The 18,897-nt window shown below is 38.8% G+C and overlaps 1 protein-coding gene across 1 annotated transcript in view; it reads right to left on the bottom strand.

Annotated features, from left to right (window-relative positions):
* The window catches only part of LOC310964051 (zeta-sarcoglycan-like), a gene marked incomplete at both ends in the record, with an annotated part of 40,302 nt that continues 21,405 nt past the window's right edge, over positions 1-18,897 (bottom strand). Inside the window, 5 exons of the mRNA XM_083937038.1 lie at positions 1-195; positions 1,720-1,843; positions 12,104-12,176; positions 13,385-13,507; positions 14,760-14,847. Coding sequence (XP_083793164.1) covers positions 1-195; positions 1,720-1,843; positions 12,104-12,176; positions 13,385-13,507; positions 14,760-14,847 — 603 coding nt within the window. The remainder of the gene's footprint in view (positions 196-1,719; positions 1,844-12,103; positions 12,177-13,384; positions 13,508-14,759; positions 14,848-18,897) is intronic.

The raw sequence follows: 18,897 nt of genomic DNA on the forward strand, positions 1-18,897 counted from the left end.
TCAGCTCCAGAGGCAGATGTTGCTCAGGGCCTGGCAGGTGGAGCTGGTGTCTGCAGGAGAGAGGTAGATCTTGCCACTGGGGCAGACACACACCTCGTATACGGCCTGCTCCTTGGAGGCCTCCTTATTGGGCAATGCTGTGTAGACGCCAAGCGGGAGACTACCCAACTGAATGGTGTTGGCATCTAAAAGTATCTGGGAGGAAAAAACATCATAGACATACTGGAAGTCATTCAAATAACATCGCCAGAGGTGCCCTGAAGTGATGCATTACCAACTCGAACTGATAAATGACTCTGGTGCAATCAGTAAATACAACGTGACAGATGGTGTAGTGAAATACAGCAGCACCGATCTGGGGATTGAGGATAAGACGTGCAGGGAGAACTCCATCTCTCTATTAAATATCTTTATTTGGAACCCAAAATTGCTCATTTTTAGCCATGCTAGTGGTGTGAGTGAGTCGGTCCACTGCCAGACTGGGATATCCCTCAAGATAAGTTGTAGTGACTTTGGTAACCCCTTTACTTTGTATTTGTCAACATTTATAATTTGTAAAATGCTTATTAATAAATAATATTCCCACCAGCCTGAATTGTGCTTAGTGCTAATCAGCAAATGTTAGCATGGTAACACAAAATAACGGTAAACATGTTAAATATTATACATAATTACCATCATCATGTTAGCATGCTGAAATGAGCATTTATTTGAGAGAAACACTGTGTCCATGTATATAACTTCACAGAGCTACTAGCATGTGTGTCTGCAAGTCCGGTCATTAAGTATTTTTTTGTGAAACATATAATTTGTAAATTGTCCAGTATTCCACAATTACTCCACATAGAACAGAACACGCTAACGTTGTAGCCATAAAATACAAAATAAGTAAAAATGTTTAAGGAAAAAACTAAAGAGGATACGAATAAATAAGGGCACAAGAGAGGAACTTTTCAGTCCCCAGCATAACTGATAATCCTACGGAGCCCCCCTGGTGTCAGTCAAGAAACAAAAAAGGCCATGTAATAAAATAATAAAAGAAATAAAGTGAAATAAATAAATTAACCACGGGCTATTAAAGCTCACAATCGGGGGACACCACCATTGTTAACAAAACCCCACTTTAACACAAGGATTTACCATTAAAATTAACATCAACATCAATACAACCTTTGACTGTCCTCCTGAGAGCAGGTTTGTATTATAATCAGACCGTAGAACCGGATTACAGCTCCATTCGTTTGTTTTGTTGACATGATGCTGGTACCCGTATCCGGCGCATAACTGACGCAACGATTTGATAAAGAATTCAAGTGTAGTGTCAGAAATCTCATTGGCCATTCCCTGTACAGTGCACTCAAAGAGATTATAATACTATATATTATATACTATAATTGGTATCATAACCTCTTCGGTGCACTATTTAATAAACACTTCATAGCCTTACAGTTAATGCTATATTGTATTTAGCACTGTACATTGACTGCTTTCGTAATGTTGCATTTATTGTTGTTGTCACGTCAAACGCACCTTTCATTAACGTGCGGTGTGGTCGCAATGTTGAAAAGAAGTAGCTGACGTCATATGCGTAGGCGTGGATTGCCAAGTTTAATAATCCTAGCCTCAGTTTAAGTAAACCGTGCGCACGGTTTAGCAATCCGTGCCATTAGTTTAGTACATGGCTTCTTTTTTTTCTTGGCTCCGTATGATTCTCCTCACCTCTCCTTCTGTGGACTCCAGCTGTAGATCCTTTCGACTGCTGACCTTCAGTGGCCCCTTGGCGGCGCTCACTTCCACCCCTCTGGGCGCCTCTATGGCCAGTGTCCGCGTTGGAGACTCCAGCCTAAAAAGAAAAAACAAGCACAAGCCCAGAGATTTAGTGCATTAACTTGTCAATTCTTTTTGGTTTATACTTTCGGAATGTATGTTGCATTACTTAACCTTTCAGTACGATTCAATAGCTGAGGATACATGATGCGCTCAAGGTTAAACTGATTGTTATTCAGTTCACAGTTCAGGAACATCCCTGTGTAATTACTTGTTTGGGGCAGGATGATGGAATCCAATCGTATTATTTGTTTCGTAACAGACCCAATGCAGCGGGGCATTTAGAAATTGAGTCAAAATGCTCCCATTTGAGAAAACAAACCGGCTTATTTATATTTCTGTTTGACTTTTGCTGTATAAATATATTTTGAGTGTTAATGATACCAAGTACTTCCACCTGTGGAATATTAAAGCTGCTGTCCATGTTTAAGTAGCTCTTCTCATTACTCTAATCCAGTACAGCTCCTAAACAGCCCATAATTGTATCAGCTGATTCTGACCTTCAGCAACACTGAGGCTAATGCAATTTGCATTTTCCACCCGTTGACTATTTGTTTACACAGTGAAAGTGAAAGTGCAAGAGCCAATCAATGTGGAATTTGTTTTCATAACTCATAACCGTTTCAAATTGATTCTCTCCCCCCCATCTTCCCCAAATCTGTTTTCAATGAATTTTAAATGGAAGACTTTAAGGAGCCGTCTTGAAATCGTTTAAATCTCCATACCCTCTGCAAGTGACACACATTTCGGATTATACACTATTGGAATAAGGGGTGGAAAAAAAGAAAAGCAAATGAATTTCATCTGCATTTGAAAAGCCTCTTTGACTTTAAATCAGCTTTCACTAGATACGGTTTGGAGAGGATCTGTGAAATGTGCCTTTGACCTGGGACTGTTTGTGCTATAGACCTGTGGAAATAAAGATAGATGTCTGCTCTTTTCCCTCTCTCTGTTAACTCAATTCACACTTTTTACTGTGCTTTAGAATGAGTTTCATCATGTATTGTGGATGTGTGACAAGAAATTGGAAAAAAACCCCACTAAGTATATTTTACTATAATTATTTTAAAAACGTTAACCAACAGCCATCTCCCGTAGCAACATACCATTTCTACTCCCGAACTCCAGCCATTCATTAGAAAGCCACAAAAATCTGTCCAAGTGCTCATCAGCTTGGTATGTTTCAATAAATAGTTCTCAAGCATTCACTGATTACCCATGGCTTGGATATATGAGTCATTAAAAGACCCATTTAAAAGACTTTGCACTGAGCTGTGCAGTAAGGAGTTAGTGATATGTGATGCGTGTGTGATATTTTCACTCCATTCAAAGTACTTCTGTCATCACCCGCTGCGTGCACTCACACACACATACACACCCCTCTGGCAATTCTGCCAGAAGACAAAGTGCTCAATTTTCAAGAGTGCTTGTTTCAGACACAGTCCATAATAAAACATTCAATTAAATGAATTTAATTAAATTAAAAATGTCTCTTGGGCATCACAGACTTCTTCCATTTTCATGTGCAGTCCGAAGCTTACGGTCGCTCTAAAAGCAGTATGAGAGCCAATTTCACCTTACTACTGACTGCTTAATATTCTTATTAAAGGTTCATGTTAAAATATAAATATAAATATAATTTAAAATATATGAAACTCGTGAAATTGGACTCAAAACCTAAACTCAGCTTCACCATTCTATTGTTGTTTCCAAGGTCAAGAGTGAGCTTTGAACCTCATCTTTTAAGCCGCAATGGACAAGAGCCAACTGGACAAACTCCATCTATGGATAAATATCTGGTAGTATGATCGAAAGAGCCACCACACAAGTGATTAGGGCATTAATAAACTTTGAACCTCAGCAAACAAAATCTAAATGTAAGAGGTTGCGTCCCGTTTTCTGTGATGTTGTGACAGAAGCTGAGAAATGGTTTTATTTTACAGGTCCTGCAATTTCCTAGTAATATAATAACTATTTCAGTTGTAAGGGGTTCTAAGGAAAGATAAAATATCTAGAGACAGTTTTTTCAATGTTAGTTATGTTTGTAGGCAGTTGATTTGGAGATGAATCTCCTTCATATCTACCAAACTATTTCCTTTATGTATATTTCAATTGTTTGCTTGCCTGGAGATCAACTTTACATTTTGTGCATGTTCATCTGACCTGCTATCCACTTACTACACTATCAATGGGTACTTCTTTATGGGAAAATTAAGCAGGGTTCAGGATTTAATCTTTTTACTACATTTTAATATTTTCTATTATTAAAGTTTCTTTTTTATATTACATCTCCTGATTTTTGCACCGTGTTTAATGTTATGCACCGAATCACCAAGACTACTTGGCAATTAAACGGTTTCTAATTCCTGTGAGATTGTTAGAAAACTGTTAGACCTGTTAAATGCTACCCAATAAGACACTGAAATGAACTAAGCAGCTTTGAGACTAATAAATGAGGCTATTTTCAGTTTGTGTCCTGAAACTCTCAGATCATTAGACTGACTGATCAGGCTGATCAGTTAAAGAAAGCTCCATTTTCTCCTCAGTACCAAGGAATTCCTCGTCCCCAGGCTATTTCAAGGATTCTTGCTCCATCCAGTGAAACTATGGAAAGCTCTCACCACAGATAACCTATGGGGTATTTTCAGACATAAAGGCTGTTTACAGACCAGCTTTTCTTGCTGCAATCAGGACGACCTTTACATCAGCAAAAAGGTTCCCCGATCATGGAGGAAAGAGCGGCCCAGGACCAAATGTGCTGAAGTCACAGTGGATGAGATCGAATACTGAATATTTGCTTAGGTAGCTGAGGTGATTCCAAAAGTGAAAGTGTCTGCCTGTCGTGATTTTCATCTGAGTCTTTTGTAAATGTAAAACCTTTCAATTGCATTGTTGTTAAAAAGGTGCAATATAAAGGGTTGGAAAAGGTATTTTTGTGGTTCTTTTTTTGATCACATTTGAAAATAAAAGCCCTTTTTTCACTCCCCTGTTCTTTTGTTGTGGACCAAACTTGGTATTTGACAGTATCATAGTATAGTATAACCAATACCAATTTTTTAAAGATACCAATATTGACACTTGAGTTTTTTCTAAAAAAAAATCTGATAATGCTGCAGCCCTATTGGAGAGGACAATCCAAAATGACTCAAACCTTTGAAATTGTGATACAGATCAGGTAGTTTACCACCAATGACTTACAGAGCCTGAACTGTGTAAAGATGATAGATATTGTTTATTTATACTGACAAATGGAGAAATGAGTATGACCATAAATAAGACCAGCTCCCTATTATTTCCACTGCATCTGTGTGTAATGTTCTCTGCTGTCCAAACATATCTCTCGTGGCCGAATAAGACCATCACAATAACAAACAACAAAAGAATACGCTCTTGCTGCACTACATCTCAATCCTGACAAATAGGAGGTAGAAAAGTCTGACCAGAGCGAAGATGGACCAAGAAGAGTGGTTCTGTTCTGCCTTTATCTTCTTAATGAACCTGTCACTCTTGTTAGGTCACAGCTACCGCAGAGACTGTCCTGAATGCTGCTCGGATCAACTAGAGAGAGGGGTACGCAGCTGGCCGCGACGCAAACAGACTTTAGAGCTCTAGTAGCAGAGAGTTGTAGAGAAAATGAAATCACAAGCTGTATCCTGTTCTCTAATGCTGGGCCTAGAAATGTACCATGTGATGTCTGCACCGTAAGAAAGCAGAGAGCCCTCAAATCTTGTCTGGTCTGCCTTTGCTTCTTAACGTCAGACTTGTCTCACTACAGATCCCCATGTGCGTTTTAAAGCAGCAGCTGGCATAAAACTGTAAAAAAACAAAAAATAGTTCTTGACACGACTGAGACCTGGAGAGTTTTTGTGGCATTGATCAGATGCTCACAAACCATCTGTCCTCCATACATGTCAAGAGAATAGACTTGAAGTCTCTCTGAATGTGAACAAACTAGATGACGGGAGTATCACAGTGAATTGTTCACTGATACAAGAAGAATACCAAGATTTATCACACAGCTTCCCTACTTATTCAGATGTATTTGGGACATATACATGAGAAATCAGAGCACCATCCTCCAGACACAGACACAAAATGATCTGATTATGTAAGTGACAGAAATATTTTCATATGTAGGCCTGTCATTTCTCGCTGGAAGCTCCTACTATTATCAGACTGAGTGGGCAGCAAGCCGGGGTGTCAAAACATGCAATTGACTATCTGGATTTCTGTCCTCCCAACTCAGTACCCGAGAGTATTCTGAACCCAACTACAGAGGTCACTGTCAGGTGAAGGAGATGATTCGAGCCCGACAAGAGCTATGACTTTTAGTAATGAAGCTGTGAGGCGAGAGCGGGACATGACAAACTGACACATCTCTCCACTTAATAACTGCCATGCCCTTGTTTCAGAGACCTCAACATCAAGGCCTCTACTCTTGACGGCTTCTCAGCACAAGTGCAATTATTCACAAGTCGCCATACACAAACATGTCTCCTAGTTTTTTGAGTGTACGGTTGACAAAGAGGATGAGCTGAGCAGGAGTAAGAGAAAAAACAACAAGGGAGTCGAAGGGGGACCAAAACAACTATAAATCAATCAAACTACTCAACTGTTAAGCTTCTGCACTACTGACTCTGCATTGTAAGAGGCACACTGCACCATTTTTCATTCAACCACATTTCAGTCAATCCACAGAAATGAATTGGCAAACATTTTCATAAGCAATTACAAAAGGAGTCAACAGAAGTTTTGCTTCTTTCCTCTGTTTTATGTCATTATAAATGAAAGATGTTGGTTCTTAAGACTGTTGGCATAAACATAACATCTGAAGACGTCACCGTGGGCTCGGGGTAATTAGGATGTGCATTATTTACTAGTTACATTTTATAGACCAAACGATTAATCAAGGAGATGATCATCATTAGCTGCAGCCCTACATTTCACACACTTTTTGCTGCTACATGCAATAACTGTATTCAACACTGCTGCTGACACTGCTGTCTGCAGACACAAAACTTGACTCACCATACATTCTCTTCTCTGCAATTTTTTCAAAGGAAGTTTTTGTATTTAATCTCAGTACACTTAATATTCTACTATATACACACACCAAAATAACAGTAATTTTATAGCACTTTTTTAGTGTATAATCTTTGTTATAGAACCTTTTATTTTTGTTTTTTTACACTTTATTTTGTGTAAAGTTAATGTTATTATGTATATAATATTTTAGTTTATCAAAGTTACTAATCTATACTATAAATCTGTCCTTGTGCTTACCCCACTGTTGTGATAGACACAAATTTCCCTGTGCAGAATCAATATCATTCTTTATGTAGTGCATACGTTTTTACCAATTGTAAACAAAAGTGCAGGCAACAGTTAAAGGCAAAGTAAAAACTACAAAGTCTTACAATCCTTTACATAAGACACCTCAATATCTATACTGTATGCTCATTTAACATTGTGTATGCATCTGCTAGATGAAAACAAACAGAAATGACAAAATACACCAAAACTCTGCTTTAGACCCACTTTGAGCATTGTTCATTATTCTGAAATAAATGTGAACACAAATATAGGAAGCAAATGTCATTTTGTAACTCAAATAATGTTTTTAGACCGTTTTCATTTTCCCCACTTATTTCAGCACTTATGTGGCATACAGAAGCCATTCTCTCTAACTGAATTACACTGCTGTGCAGAGGATTTCTGGTCTTGCCATTATATCTGAATCCCTTTTAAATACTATGAAGGATTTTCCTGAAACACTAGAAGATAAGATATTCCTTTATTAGTCCCACAAAGGGGACATTTCTTTTCACAGCAGCAAAGTGGTTAGCACACTTAGAAGAAGCATCAATAGAAACAATAAATTCTAGAGTAGAAAAAAAAATCTGAACAATATAAACACAGGGAAATATAAAATATAAGAGTAACAGGAACAATATATTCAGATTTTTTTAGTATTTCAAAATTTCCACTAAGGCACAGAGGAAAAATAAAAGTATTGCACATTGCGATTGAAATTGTCCCATTGTCACTATGTAGAGACTATAATCCCTCTCAACCATCACACGTGTGTGTGGAGGTGTCTGTATAGGCAGAGATCCTGTCTTCTGCCTGGATTTTCTTATTTTCCCCTTATTTCGCTGGTACAGGATGTTAATGGGTGTCAACAAAGAGCCTTTGGGCCCCATGTGGGTGTGTAACCCCCAGCCAATAACAACGAGCAGAGTGTGAAGTCTGTTCCCATTCCGGGGCACAGCTGTATTTGATGACGAATGGGTTGTTATTAGTCCTCTGAGGGGAAAAAAAACAACATCATAAAAACGACAGCTATGTGTTGTGTGGAGGTGTAAGCGTTAATTTGTGCTTCAGAATGTGCCTGCTGTGAACCAATCAGAAAATTAAGTCTTATTCCTCTGATTCCTTTGTTCTTGCCAGCCTCCCTCTCTTCATTCACTCTCTACCTTGCTCGACCACCGGTGCTCTCTCTCACTGTGTAAACATCAACCAACAAAAAAACTGCACATTACGCCTTAAACCATCATTGAGTTATCATCCAGTGGCAATATAAACCTGTACATCACCTACAATTAACCTTACAGGAATATATTTTGTAATTAAATGCCAATATAATTATGGCCTGCTGTATATTTAATGATACAGAAGCCGCATGCTGATGACAAATAAAGAAAAACTTGTGTACACAGATAAAGCACTCAGGGAGAAGAACAGGGGCTTCAAAGAAAAGAAAGCTCTCAGGTGGATTTCTTTGATTTTGTCTCCGCTCTGTTTTTCTCCCAGATTGCTGTTGGCTTGCAGAGAAATAAAACGCATCACAAAGAGAATGATATTTCTTTAAAGAGGAAAAGAAGGGCAACATGCGTGCTAGCCAAGCCGTATCTTTATCATCTAGAGAGGGTTACTAATGGGGAGGTTTGAAAGGAGGGTTTAACTCGTCTCACTTTCAGGTAAAACGAGTAAAAGAATTGCTGAAAAGACTCAGGGCACCATACGTAAGCAATGAACCAAAAAAAGATGCACTTTCCACTTTTAACACAGACATGGGGAGTTTTAGAAGAAACTTCCAAGTTTGCTTCACAAAAGGCATAATCGCAGTCTTGAATCAGCTGTGCTGAGTGCAATATAGCAAAGTGGAAGAGAAAAATAATGCCAAAGAGAAAATTTTTTCTGATCACATGGGTTTGTCTGTGTCTAAGAACTTTTATTTTAGTAAGAGTAAGTCTTTTCTGATACTGCCACCCTAATTATACAGTATGCCGTCATCATATTTGATGATAAATTACATTTACACATGTGTAATCAATCAACAGGCTATTCCTGGTCCTAATTTACCGTCTGGCTTTTTAATGAAAAAACGGGTGACATTAAAACAAACCAGTGCAGGGAACGTGAGTTATCAAAAATGGTGGTGATTTTCTGGTCCATGATGGTGACCGGACCTTTATGTCAAATCCTATTATATAGGGATATAAATTAGTCTACTGGCATAGTAACTACATTGTGTTCTCTATAAGGGCGCACTCACACTGTCCTTCCGCACCGGGACAAAACCGGTTTTTCGGCTAAAGTCTAGTGCGTTTGACCAGTGTGAGAGCACCCGCTCCGTGCATAACTGCGGACAGCGGGCCGTGGAGGTGGGCTTTTGTAGAGCGCGTTTGCACATGTATGAGCAAGAGCGTGCGCCCGTGTACGAGCACGAGCACGAGCACGAGGCCTACGACGGTTCTGACGTAATTTATGTGTGCCTGTTCGGACATAGAAAATAGAAGGACGGACCATGCGCGGACATTTAACAACAACAATGGCGGCGAAAGGTTCACGTTGGTGTGATGCGGAGGTGGAGTGTTTACTGCAGATTTGGTCGGATGAAAATATTCAAAAACAGTCGACAAGACCCACAAAAACTCCGAGGTCTACGGAAAGATTTGTAAACAAAGCGACGCATCGCGATGACGTCAATCAATGCGTGTGACGTGTTACGGCGTGATGAGGTATGGACAGCAAGAAGCATTTGCGCGAGGCCCAGGTAGTGTGAGTACAAACAGGCCTGGGGCACGGGGGGAGAGGGAGGGGGGGCAAGTACCCTAAAGCCCGGGGCGCGGTGCGGAAGGACAGTGTGAGTGCGCCCTAAATATGCAACTGGTGATGATGGATCAAAAAGCTTCAGTTCAGGTTTGGGAAAACTGGCCTAAGCAAAAGCACGATTGTTCCTAATAACGGTTGTCTCAATCACTTTCTACCTATTTATGCACCACATATCTGTAACAAACTTCCAGAAAACTGCAGGTCTGTGCAACTCTAAGTTCTTTTAAATCACGACTGAAGACTTTTCTGTTTACTACTGCCTTCCAGTAAACTAAATAATTTATTAACTGCTTGCACTGTATTGTTATTATAACTGCTATTACCTGTCATTGACAACTGAAAATGATTTTTCAGAAATCTCTTGGCCTTTTAATTATTTTATTTGAATGTCACTTTATATATTTAAATGTAATTTTGTATTCGATTTGAAAGTCGTGTTTCTTTCCAATGTTTTTAATGTTTTATGTAAAGCACTTTGAATTACCTAGTTGTTGAATTGTGCAATACAAATAAACCTGCGTTGCCTATAAGTGAGAGGTCATGGATGCACTATGTTCTGCCAAATATTTTTCTTTCTTCTCTAAATGTTTACTTGGATTATTGCTTATTTAGTCAAGAATCACTAATATTTCCTCTTCATTAAAAAAAGAATATAATAAAAAAAAAAAAATCAGAAACATAAAATTCTAAAAGTGAAATTGTCTTCTTCACATCCAGAAAACATACATATGCCGTGTGGCTTTAGTGAAATAAATGTAAACTGGACAAAATATTGTTGAAAAGTATAATTTTTTAGAAATACAGACTACAATAACATTTTGATGATAATATATAAACATGTGACAGGTTCAGCAGGATGGTCTGCATCTGTTTCTCTACAAGCTGTGGAAGAGCAGTTAAAAAAGGTGAAATCCTTGATACATGCAATAATAACATTTAACAGCTTTAATACGCCACTGCAGAAATGGCAGCTTGTTTACTTTGCCCCTCTGTCTATAAACAGACGCTGGGAATAAGGGGAAATATAATAACAACATGATAACAAAAATGTTCTTAGGCTTGAATTCATGTTCATTTAATAATAGTCCACCTGATTCTGTTTTCTTCAATTTGCTTTTTTAATACAACTGTATGACTAAATATATAAATTCTTTGACATGGTGTTTGGAAAATAAATTGGGTTTAGATAAAAGGAACATTTATTTAAAGCCCTGACGGTACAGTTGGTACATCAGCTTGTTTGGAAATAATTCAGTAATGCGTTAGTGAGGGAAGATAGTCATTTTATAATAGCCTGAAGGAATGGTTTTTGAAGGTACAATACGTATTAAATGAAACCACACAAACAGAATCAAACTTTAACAATGCATCAATTATCTGTGGACAAATATGGATTTAAAATTGAGGAAAACTGGAATCCTATCAAAGCGGACGTCCTGTTAGAGCTTTTGTGTCCTTCTAACTGTCCCGTTCTGTTTCCTCTCGTTAAGATTTTGACCACATTGCAGATGGTCACCCCTGAGCCGAGTCTGTGTGTGCGAGTCCGGTGTGTGTATGTGTGCTTGATTTAAAGTGAACCTCATCAGTATTCCTCTCACTCCAGAGGAATTAGATGCCAGAACACTGATTTTTCTGCCAACTTTGATCCCAGCCCTCCCTTCAGGACCAGTAAGGTGGACAACAAACCACACTCGTTATAGCTCTTTAATGGACCAACACAGGGCTCAGAGCCTCGGGCGGAGTGTAGATGGGGATCACATGCTCTGGAGTGTACGAGTCTAATATGCATTTCAACCTTACCAACTTTCTCCATGCTCTCTTGATGCTGTAATCAATTCCTGACTGCGATAGAGAATAACTAACAAATTGGCTCACCCTTCGGCTGTGAAATTAAAATAATGGTGAAATCTAGTTTTACATTTGTGTGATAACGAGCCAAACAGTAGACGCTTGAGTTTACAAGAGGGTGCTTGAGAATAATTATACTGGTGAATAATGGTTCCTGCCACAATTTTCTTTCCTTCTTCAGCACAGGCATTGACTTTGAAATGCCATGGAACATTTATCATCATTATTTAAAGATTTTAATTGAACAGGATATGAACATGTGTCATTAAGCTTTAATGAATTTCTGTTAAGTCGATGAATATGAACTTACTTCAGGTCTTCAGAAGCCCTCGCCTGGATCAGGGGAGTTTCTACTGAATGTCCAAACACGGCGCCTTCTGAACCTGGAAAAAAACAACAACATACTTTTATAATTCATAAGATAACAGTCAAGGATGTGTTTACTAAGGCTTGGTACTGAAATTCAATGCTTGCCACAGACTGAAATGTGTCCACAGCACTGCATCAGAAACTGTCTCAGGGTGCTTTCACGCCTAATCTGTTTGGTTCATATAAAATTTGGAAAATTTGGCCATTTGATTTGTTTTGTTTAATTTGGTGTAAAAGCTGTCAATCGAGCCCTTTTATGGCCCAAATAATTGCACCTTCTAAGCAGGCTCTGGTGTCCCTTTTAGTGTGAAAGGAAAAAGGACCAACCACAAGATTTTGTGATAGTAAGTATTTACATACAAATGCTACTATAACATCCATCTCCTGCACGTGAACTGTCAAGGAGGAACAGCTTACATATTTATGGCCAGATCAGTTGGTATCCATGGCAACACATATGTGAGTCACCATATGCGGGCAGGGCTTTCCCCTGATCAGTCAGAAAGTAAAAAGGAGTGTTGCATTTGTGGCCTTCTGCTGTTTAGTTTACTGTAGCGTCAAACCAAACCAAAAAAAATGAATATGTATGAATAGTTTCTGAATAGGGGCTGTGTACATTCCTCTGTGGATTGAGTGCTTTGATACATTCACAGTAATTATATAGCACCTCCGCCTGCTTTATAATAAAACAAGAGCTGGGAATCTCACTTTTTATAATACGGAACCTTTAACTTAAAAACACATTACAATACATTTAGAAGGTGATGTTTATATCGACAAAGGTAAAACCAAAATACTGTACGATTGAAAAAAGCTACTTTTGGTCCTGAAACTCTGATATTGTAATAGAGCAGCAACAATTTATAAGTTTGCTTCAGTTTCTTAAATGTGAAAACTTTCTGGTTTCTTTCCTCCTCTGTGACAGTTAACTTAATATCTTTGAGTTGTGGACAAAACAAGACATTTTTGGACATAATCTTGGGCTTTGGGAAACACTGAACATTTGTCACCATTTTCTGACACATTATAGACCAAACAACAAGAAAACAATCGACAGATTAATCAACAATGAAAGTAATTGTTAGTTGCAGCCGTAATTGTAAAGGTACTAGTATTGAAAAACTTCAAACCATACCCAGCCCTAAGGTTTACTGCTCATCTCGGACAGATTTATAATTCACTGACATCAGAAAATTCTAAATTGAGAGTAGAGCACATTTACCTGTGACAGTGAACTTTTCCGTTGTCATGATGACCTCTTCCTCATTTGCAGTGAACAGCAGTTTTCCTCCATCTTTACTTCGTACCTCCAGCCTCTGGCAAAGGGCCTCCACAGCCTCAGGTCCTGCAGAGAGAAAGAGAGACATCCAGGTTGGAGCTATTGGCTTTCAACACTTTTGAATACACTTAAGTGAGGTGCTGGAAGTAAGACTGCAAGACGTGGATGCCGAGAATTCAACCTATTTTGTTCAGCTCTACTGCATTGTTCAATAATTTATGAACATTCCAGGACTAAACGTACGTATATATTTTAGTTTGATAATGAAAAAGCACTAAAGAACAGATTTCCACCTAAAAAGTTTATAGTCTGCAATGCTAACAATAATGTTCTTTTTGTAAATGGCACTGTCAAATAAAGGTCGCCTTATGGCTTTGCAGATCAGCTTTTGGAAACTAAGTTTGGGCATGTAAGACAATAAGCGATCTGAAATACTGTGTAGAGTGCTTGCTCTGCAAATGAAAGGCGCCTAACAAAGCTGGATCAGCCATGCTTTTACAATAGATGCAGACAAATCAGTAATCTGTTCCGCTGGTGAGGAATATTAATTCCTGCTCTCCAGACTTTGGTGTTTTTCCAGATGTGCATGTAGAAACTTTTAACGTCTGCCTTTTTCGCTCTCTCCTCCTCTCTCCCATTAATCCAAGGGCTGCGACGGCTCAGGAATTTAATTATTCTCGCCAAGTTTCATCTCATTTCAGACAAAATGCACTTTTACAAAAGCAAGCACTAATTTTCTGAGGAAGGTCAAGCATGACCAAAAAGTGTCATATCACCAGTCTTGTCAAATCAGCATCAACTCTCAACTTATGCTGGCTAAGATCAATAGCTATTAATGTTAATAAGCAGGTAATTTGCTTTCCAGTGGTCATTAATCATGTAAATGACTTTGGTAATTTGGACTGACTGATGGTCTGAACTTGATGATAATAAGAAGAAGCCATTGCCCTTTCAGTAAGTACATCAAAGTTTAGTGTCTGGAAGAAACTAGTCTTTTCTGAAGGCCCCGAGACGATTAAAGAGAACTTAAAGATGAATTGTTTCACTAATCTTGATTAAAGCCATTAATAAAAAAAAAAAAGACTGATCAGGCAATTTACCGTCAGGGCTGGATTAATCTAAGAGCACTATTTAATTAGTTATCCATAAAGGGAGAAATCAGGACTGAACCTATGTGTAAATTAAAACTTAAGACAGATAATTACATTATTATTTTAACATTAAATGTTTTTCTTTTTTAAAAAACATTAAAAAAAAAAACTTCAGGCCACACCCCCAAACACTGATGTGCGTATGGTAGTCAGAACTGGAGACTCACCCACTGTTAGCTGGCTGGTCAGCTGTCCACGGTCGTTCCTGGCGTTCAGCGTTACGTTCTTTTCCGACCCCAAGACCAACAAGCTGTCCTACGGGAAACATGAAGGGGGAAAAAAAGAGAATCGAGAGAGGGAATAAGAGAGAAGAGAAAAGAAATATGTTACATAAGGATCTTAAATCTTGTATTGGGATCCCTTTAGCAGGAGGGAGAATCTCTTAGCTAAGTGAATTCTCCTTTGACTTTCTTTGATTTACTGCCGCTAGCTTATTTAAACTCAGGTCTTATTTTTTAGTAGTTGTATATATACAATTACTCATGAAATATCCTTTAAATACCAATACTCAGCTTCCATTAGAGAAAGTCATTGCTGTACTTCCAAAAATCTGTGTAGTGTAACTGCATCTTTACAAAGCAGGTTGTACTGTACTGTAAAAGGCCTTCCCAAGTGAATCTTCCCTCGATATAAACCATTAAATTAATCTCCATTAAGACAAAAATGGAACAAATTAAAACTTAATTATCCATAGATGAGTAATGAAGTGTACGTAGAGTTTGGGGAGATGGAGTGGTTGAGCTTAAGATGTGCGTTTTCCATTAGTGAGAGGCGTAGGTGTAACATTTCTTCACTGCTGACCAAGTGGCCCAATCCAAGTTTCCCCTCGAAAGCCTTAAGCCCTGAACTCTCACAGACTTAACAGACCCCTGGTTAAGTGCTTGAGTGCGAGAGACAGCGAGGGCTCGAAATGGTATAAATAGGAATGGGACAGCACAACGCGGCAACACATCAAGTTTACTTGATGACGCAAATACATGTTTGGCACAATTGTAGGGTTGGGACTTTAACCTTTTTTTACCTTCCCTACAGCCAAAACACTTAGGGGACCTGCCTGATTCTAACGTCTTCTGGGCCTTTAACTCTGGTCCTGTTCTGCTGTGTGGTAGTTTCACACTTTTAGTTTCATTCAGTTTATGGCTGTGACATTTGAATGTTGCTGTGTCTATACTCAGCTGTTTACAGGGTATTTTAGACAACAGAGGTAAAATTGTTTACTACGCATGGAATTAATTTAAAATATGAGTAGTTATTTATTGTGTATGTATGTATTTCAGGGTCATTTCAGGGATATATTTTCTTCTTCAGAAAACCTAATATCGTTTTGTAGATTTTGAAAACAATATTGTTATCAAATGTGGTCTACCTTCCATAATCTATTGGTCCATGTGTGAATGCACAGCAGTGCTTGTGTTCATCATGTCTGCCTGCAGTAGCTAGTAAATGTGGAAATGAAGCAGTTGAAAGTATTGCTCATTGATATCTCTGGTTGCACTTGAAGAGCTTGACCAAACATTACATCAACAGCTGCCTGCTGCGTCCAAAAAAAACATTGCTGAGAGCGGTCGGTGAGAGTGAAGCAAACAGTCAACTTCCAGACTGTGAAACCAAAGCAATGAGCTTAAGTATGCTAAAATGCTATGTACGTGCTCAGTGCAGCTTTATTTGTCGGCTGTAAATGCATGTTTGTATGCGCCGGTCTTATTTGTGCAAACCTTGCTGCATCTCATTTGTAAAAATACCTCCCTCCTCCATTTTGAAATCTCATGTGTCTTTTTCCTCCAAGGTCAGCACTGTCAACACAGTTTGCATTTGTCAAGTCCAATAAAGTTGAACTCTGCAAAGAAGCACCAAACAAGTTTACTTTGCCTCCAGAAACAAATCCACTGACTAATGGCTCACAGAGTTGATGATTTGAACTCGAAAATAAAAGTGACCTTTTTAGCATTTTGTTTCACATTTGAGATAATAGTTATGCAGTGATGCAGTCTAATAGATCTGATTAACTTGCTCAAACTGCTCAAACTGTAGCCGATTATCTCCCGTTTGGATGTACAACTCTGCAGAGGTCATTCGGTTAATTTTCATTCCCCGCTTGCTCCTTCTCAATATAAATGCGTATCATGAGTAGAAGTTCTCCAGGAAGCACAGCATCATGAAGACATTTGAGATCTTGATCTGAGGCATACCTTTAAAGAGTTTATAGGTCTTAAACTGTTTCCTGAGGGGGCCATGACTGAGATGCTGCTGCTCTCAACACTTCTTTGGGATCACATAAAAGGCTTTTTAGTCACTGTGCCCATTCAGGAAGGTCAAGTGCAGATGAGAGTGAATGCACATAAATGGAGCCTGTTGATGTAGGTGCAGTGGGCCCCGTCAGACTGAAAAATTACCATGGCTGCTGTAGGGCAAGAGATGCTTCCTCGCATACAATGAATAACATCATAGCTAAAAGCAAGAGCACACTGCTTCGATGAAATGGTTTAAAACAAAGCAACCTCATATGATCGCACAACCTTCCTGTCAGTGAGTGAGTGTAAAATAAAATGCAGACCTTTAAAGCACAGATAAAGAGCACTGCTCAGGATCTGACTGTAATCCCAGCCAAATATTTGCATAAATATGTTTGAATTTTAATTATTTTTTGATTGTTGTGCCTAGAAGCTAATTTCCACACTGAGCTGAACAAGTAAACATAATGAAGAAAAAATTGTCACAAGTTGGAAAAGCATGCTTATTATGTCTTCATTTTTCCTCATCCAAACATCAAATATTGCAGACAGGCTCTTTCCATGCAGGGAACAGACTGTTTTGGAATACATTAGCAGGCATACTTAATATTTTTCATATTAAAAAAGACCCTTGTAATTCAATGTAATACTGTTAGTCAAATTAAATTGCAAGCTTGGTTTCGAAAGATGTTAAAATCTCTGAGGCGCTGCTGCAGTTTGCTCCAAAAAGCTTTGATTTTAAACTGAGTTTTAGCCCTCATCTACCCGAATTCAGAACTGGTGCTTAAATAATCTTTATCCTGCATCCCCAATGCAAGTCTTTGGGTATCGTTGAGGGAGAAGTTTCACTGCAATAAAGATACACCTGCGTCTGTTACTATTTATAGATCAGTCACGGTCCCAGGAGACGATAAGGAGAGCCAACCTACTGAACAGCAGAGGTTTGATTAACTGCATCTTGGCACTGTGTTGCCTTCCACCACATTGTTTCTCAGACTGAGGCAGAGAGTTTAATTCAATTCATTACGGAGTTTTCTCTTGATTTCAATAAATGGTCCATTGACCTGTATAATGCTTTTTTAGCCTTCCAACAACTCAAGATGTTTTTACACTACATGCCGCATTCACCCCTTCACACACACATTCATACACTGATGGCAGAGGCTGCCATGCAAGGTGCCATCTGCTCATCAGGATCTAATCTAACCAGTCACACGCACATTCACACAACGATGGCACAGCCTTGGGAAGCAATTTGGGGTTCAGCGTCTCCTCCGAGGACATTTTGACTTCCAGACAGGAGGAGCAAGGGATCGAACAACTCTCTCTTCTACCATTTCAATTCTATCTGAAGTTACATCTCTACCTTTTGCCTGCCTTTATGTTGACCTGCTGTTTGCATCAGTGGCCCTAACCATGTGCAATCGAACCAAAAAAGACCAGGGCTGCAGGCTAAACACTCCAGCAGTTGATTTTCCCCCCTCAACATGTTCAAGCATAGGAGGAACTAATCAGTGAAATCAGCTCCTGCAGTTCTTAACATAAATAAAATATGTACGTCTCAAAGGTCCATGATTGAAATTCACTGGAATACATCAATTTTCAAAACACTAAAAAAACAAACAAATCCGAGCGGACTAAACCCTCTGCTTAAAACATATCTGCTCATCAAATCTAATTGACCTCTGTTGTCCTCAAGCAGTAGCAGACATTATTTCCCTAATGCAAGTGTAAAACAGGAGCTGTTCCAAGGCAAATCACTAAACCCAAGACTTCTCTCCTCTGTGTATTCCTATCAAGTCTTTGATCTACCAGAAATCAAAATAACACATTAGCTGAATACGATAAAGCGTGGCTTTTGCAAAAAGAAATACTACATAATGAATAATTTATTGACCAAAACAGAGTCAGTCTATGGGTATTCACAGTTGATAAGGTACAGGTCTGTGGTGTTGGCTGTCCCTCGATTATTTTCTCCACTATTTGCATTATATTAGATAAAAGGGTCCAATGTGAAAACCAATATCAGACAGCCCACGAGTGAAAGCCTTTATCAACCCAGGTGCAGCCATTG

The sequence above is a fragment of the Echiichthys vipera genome, assembly GCF_963691815.1.
Source record: "Echiichthys vipera genome assembly, chromosome: 22".
NCBI classification, from domain to species: Eukaryota; Metazoa; Chordata; class Actinopteri; order Perciformes; family Trachinidae; genus Echiichthys; species Echiichthys vipera.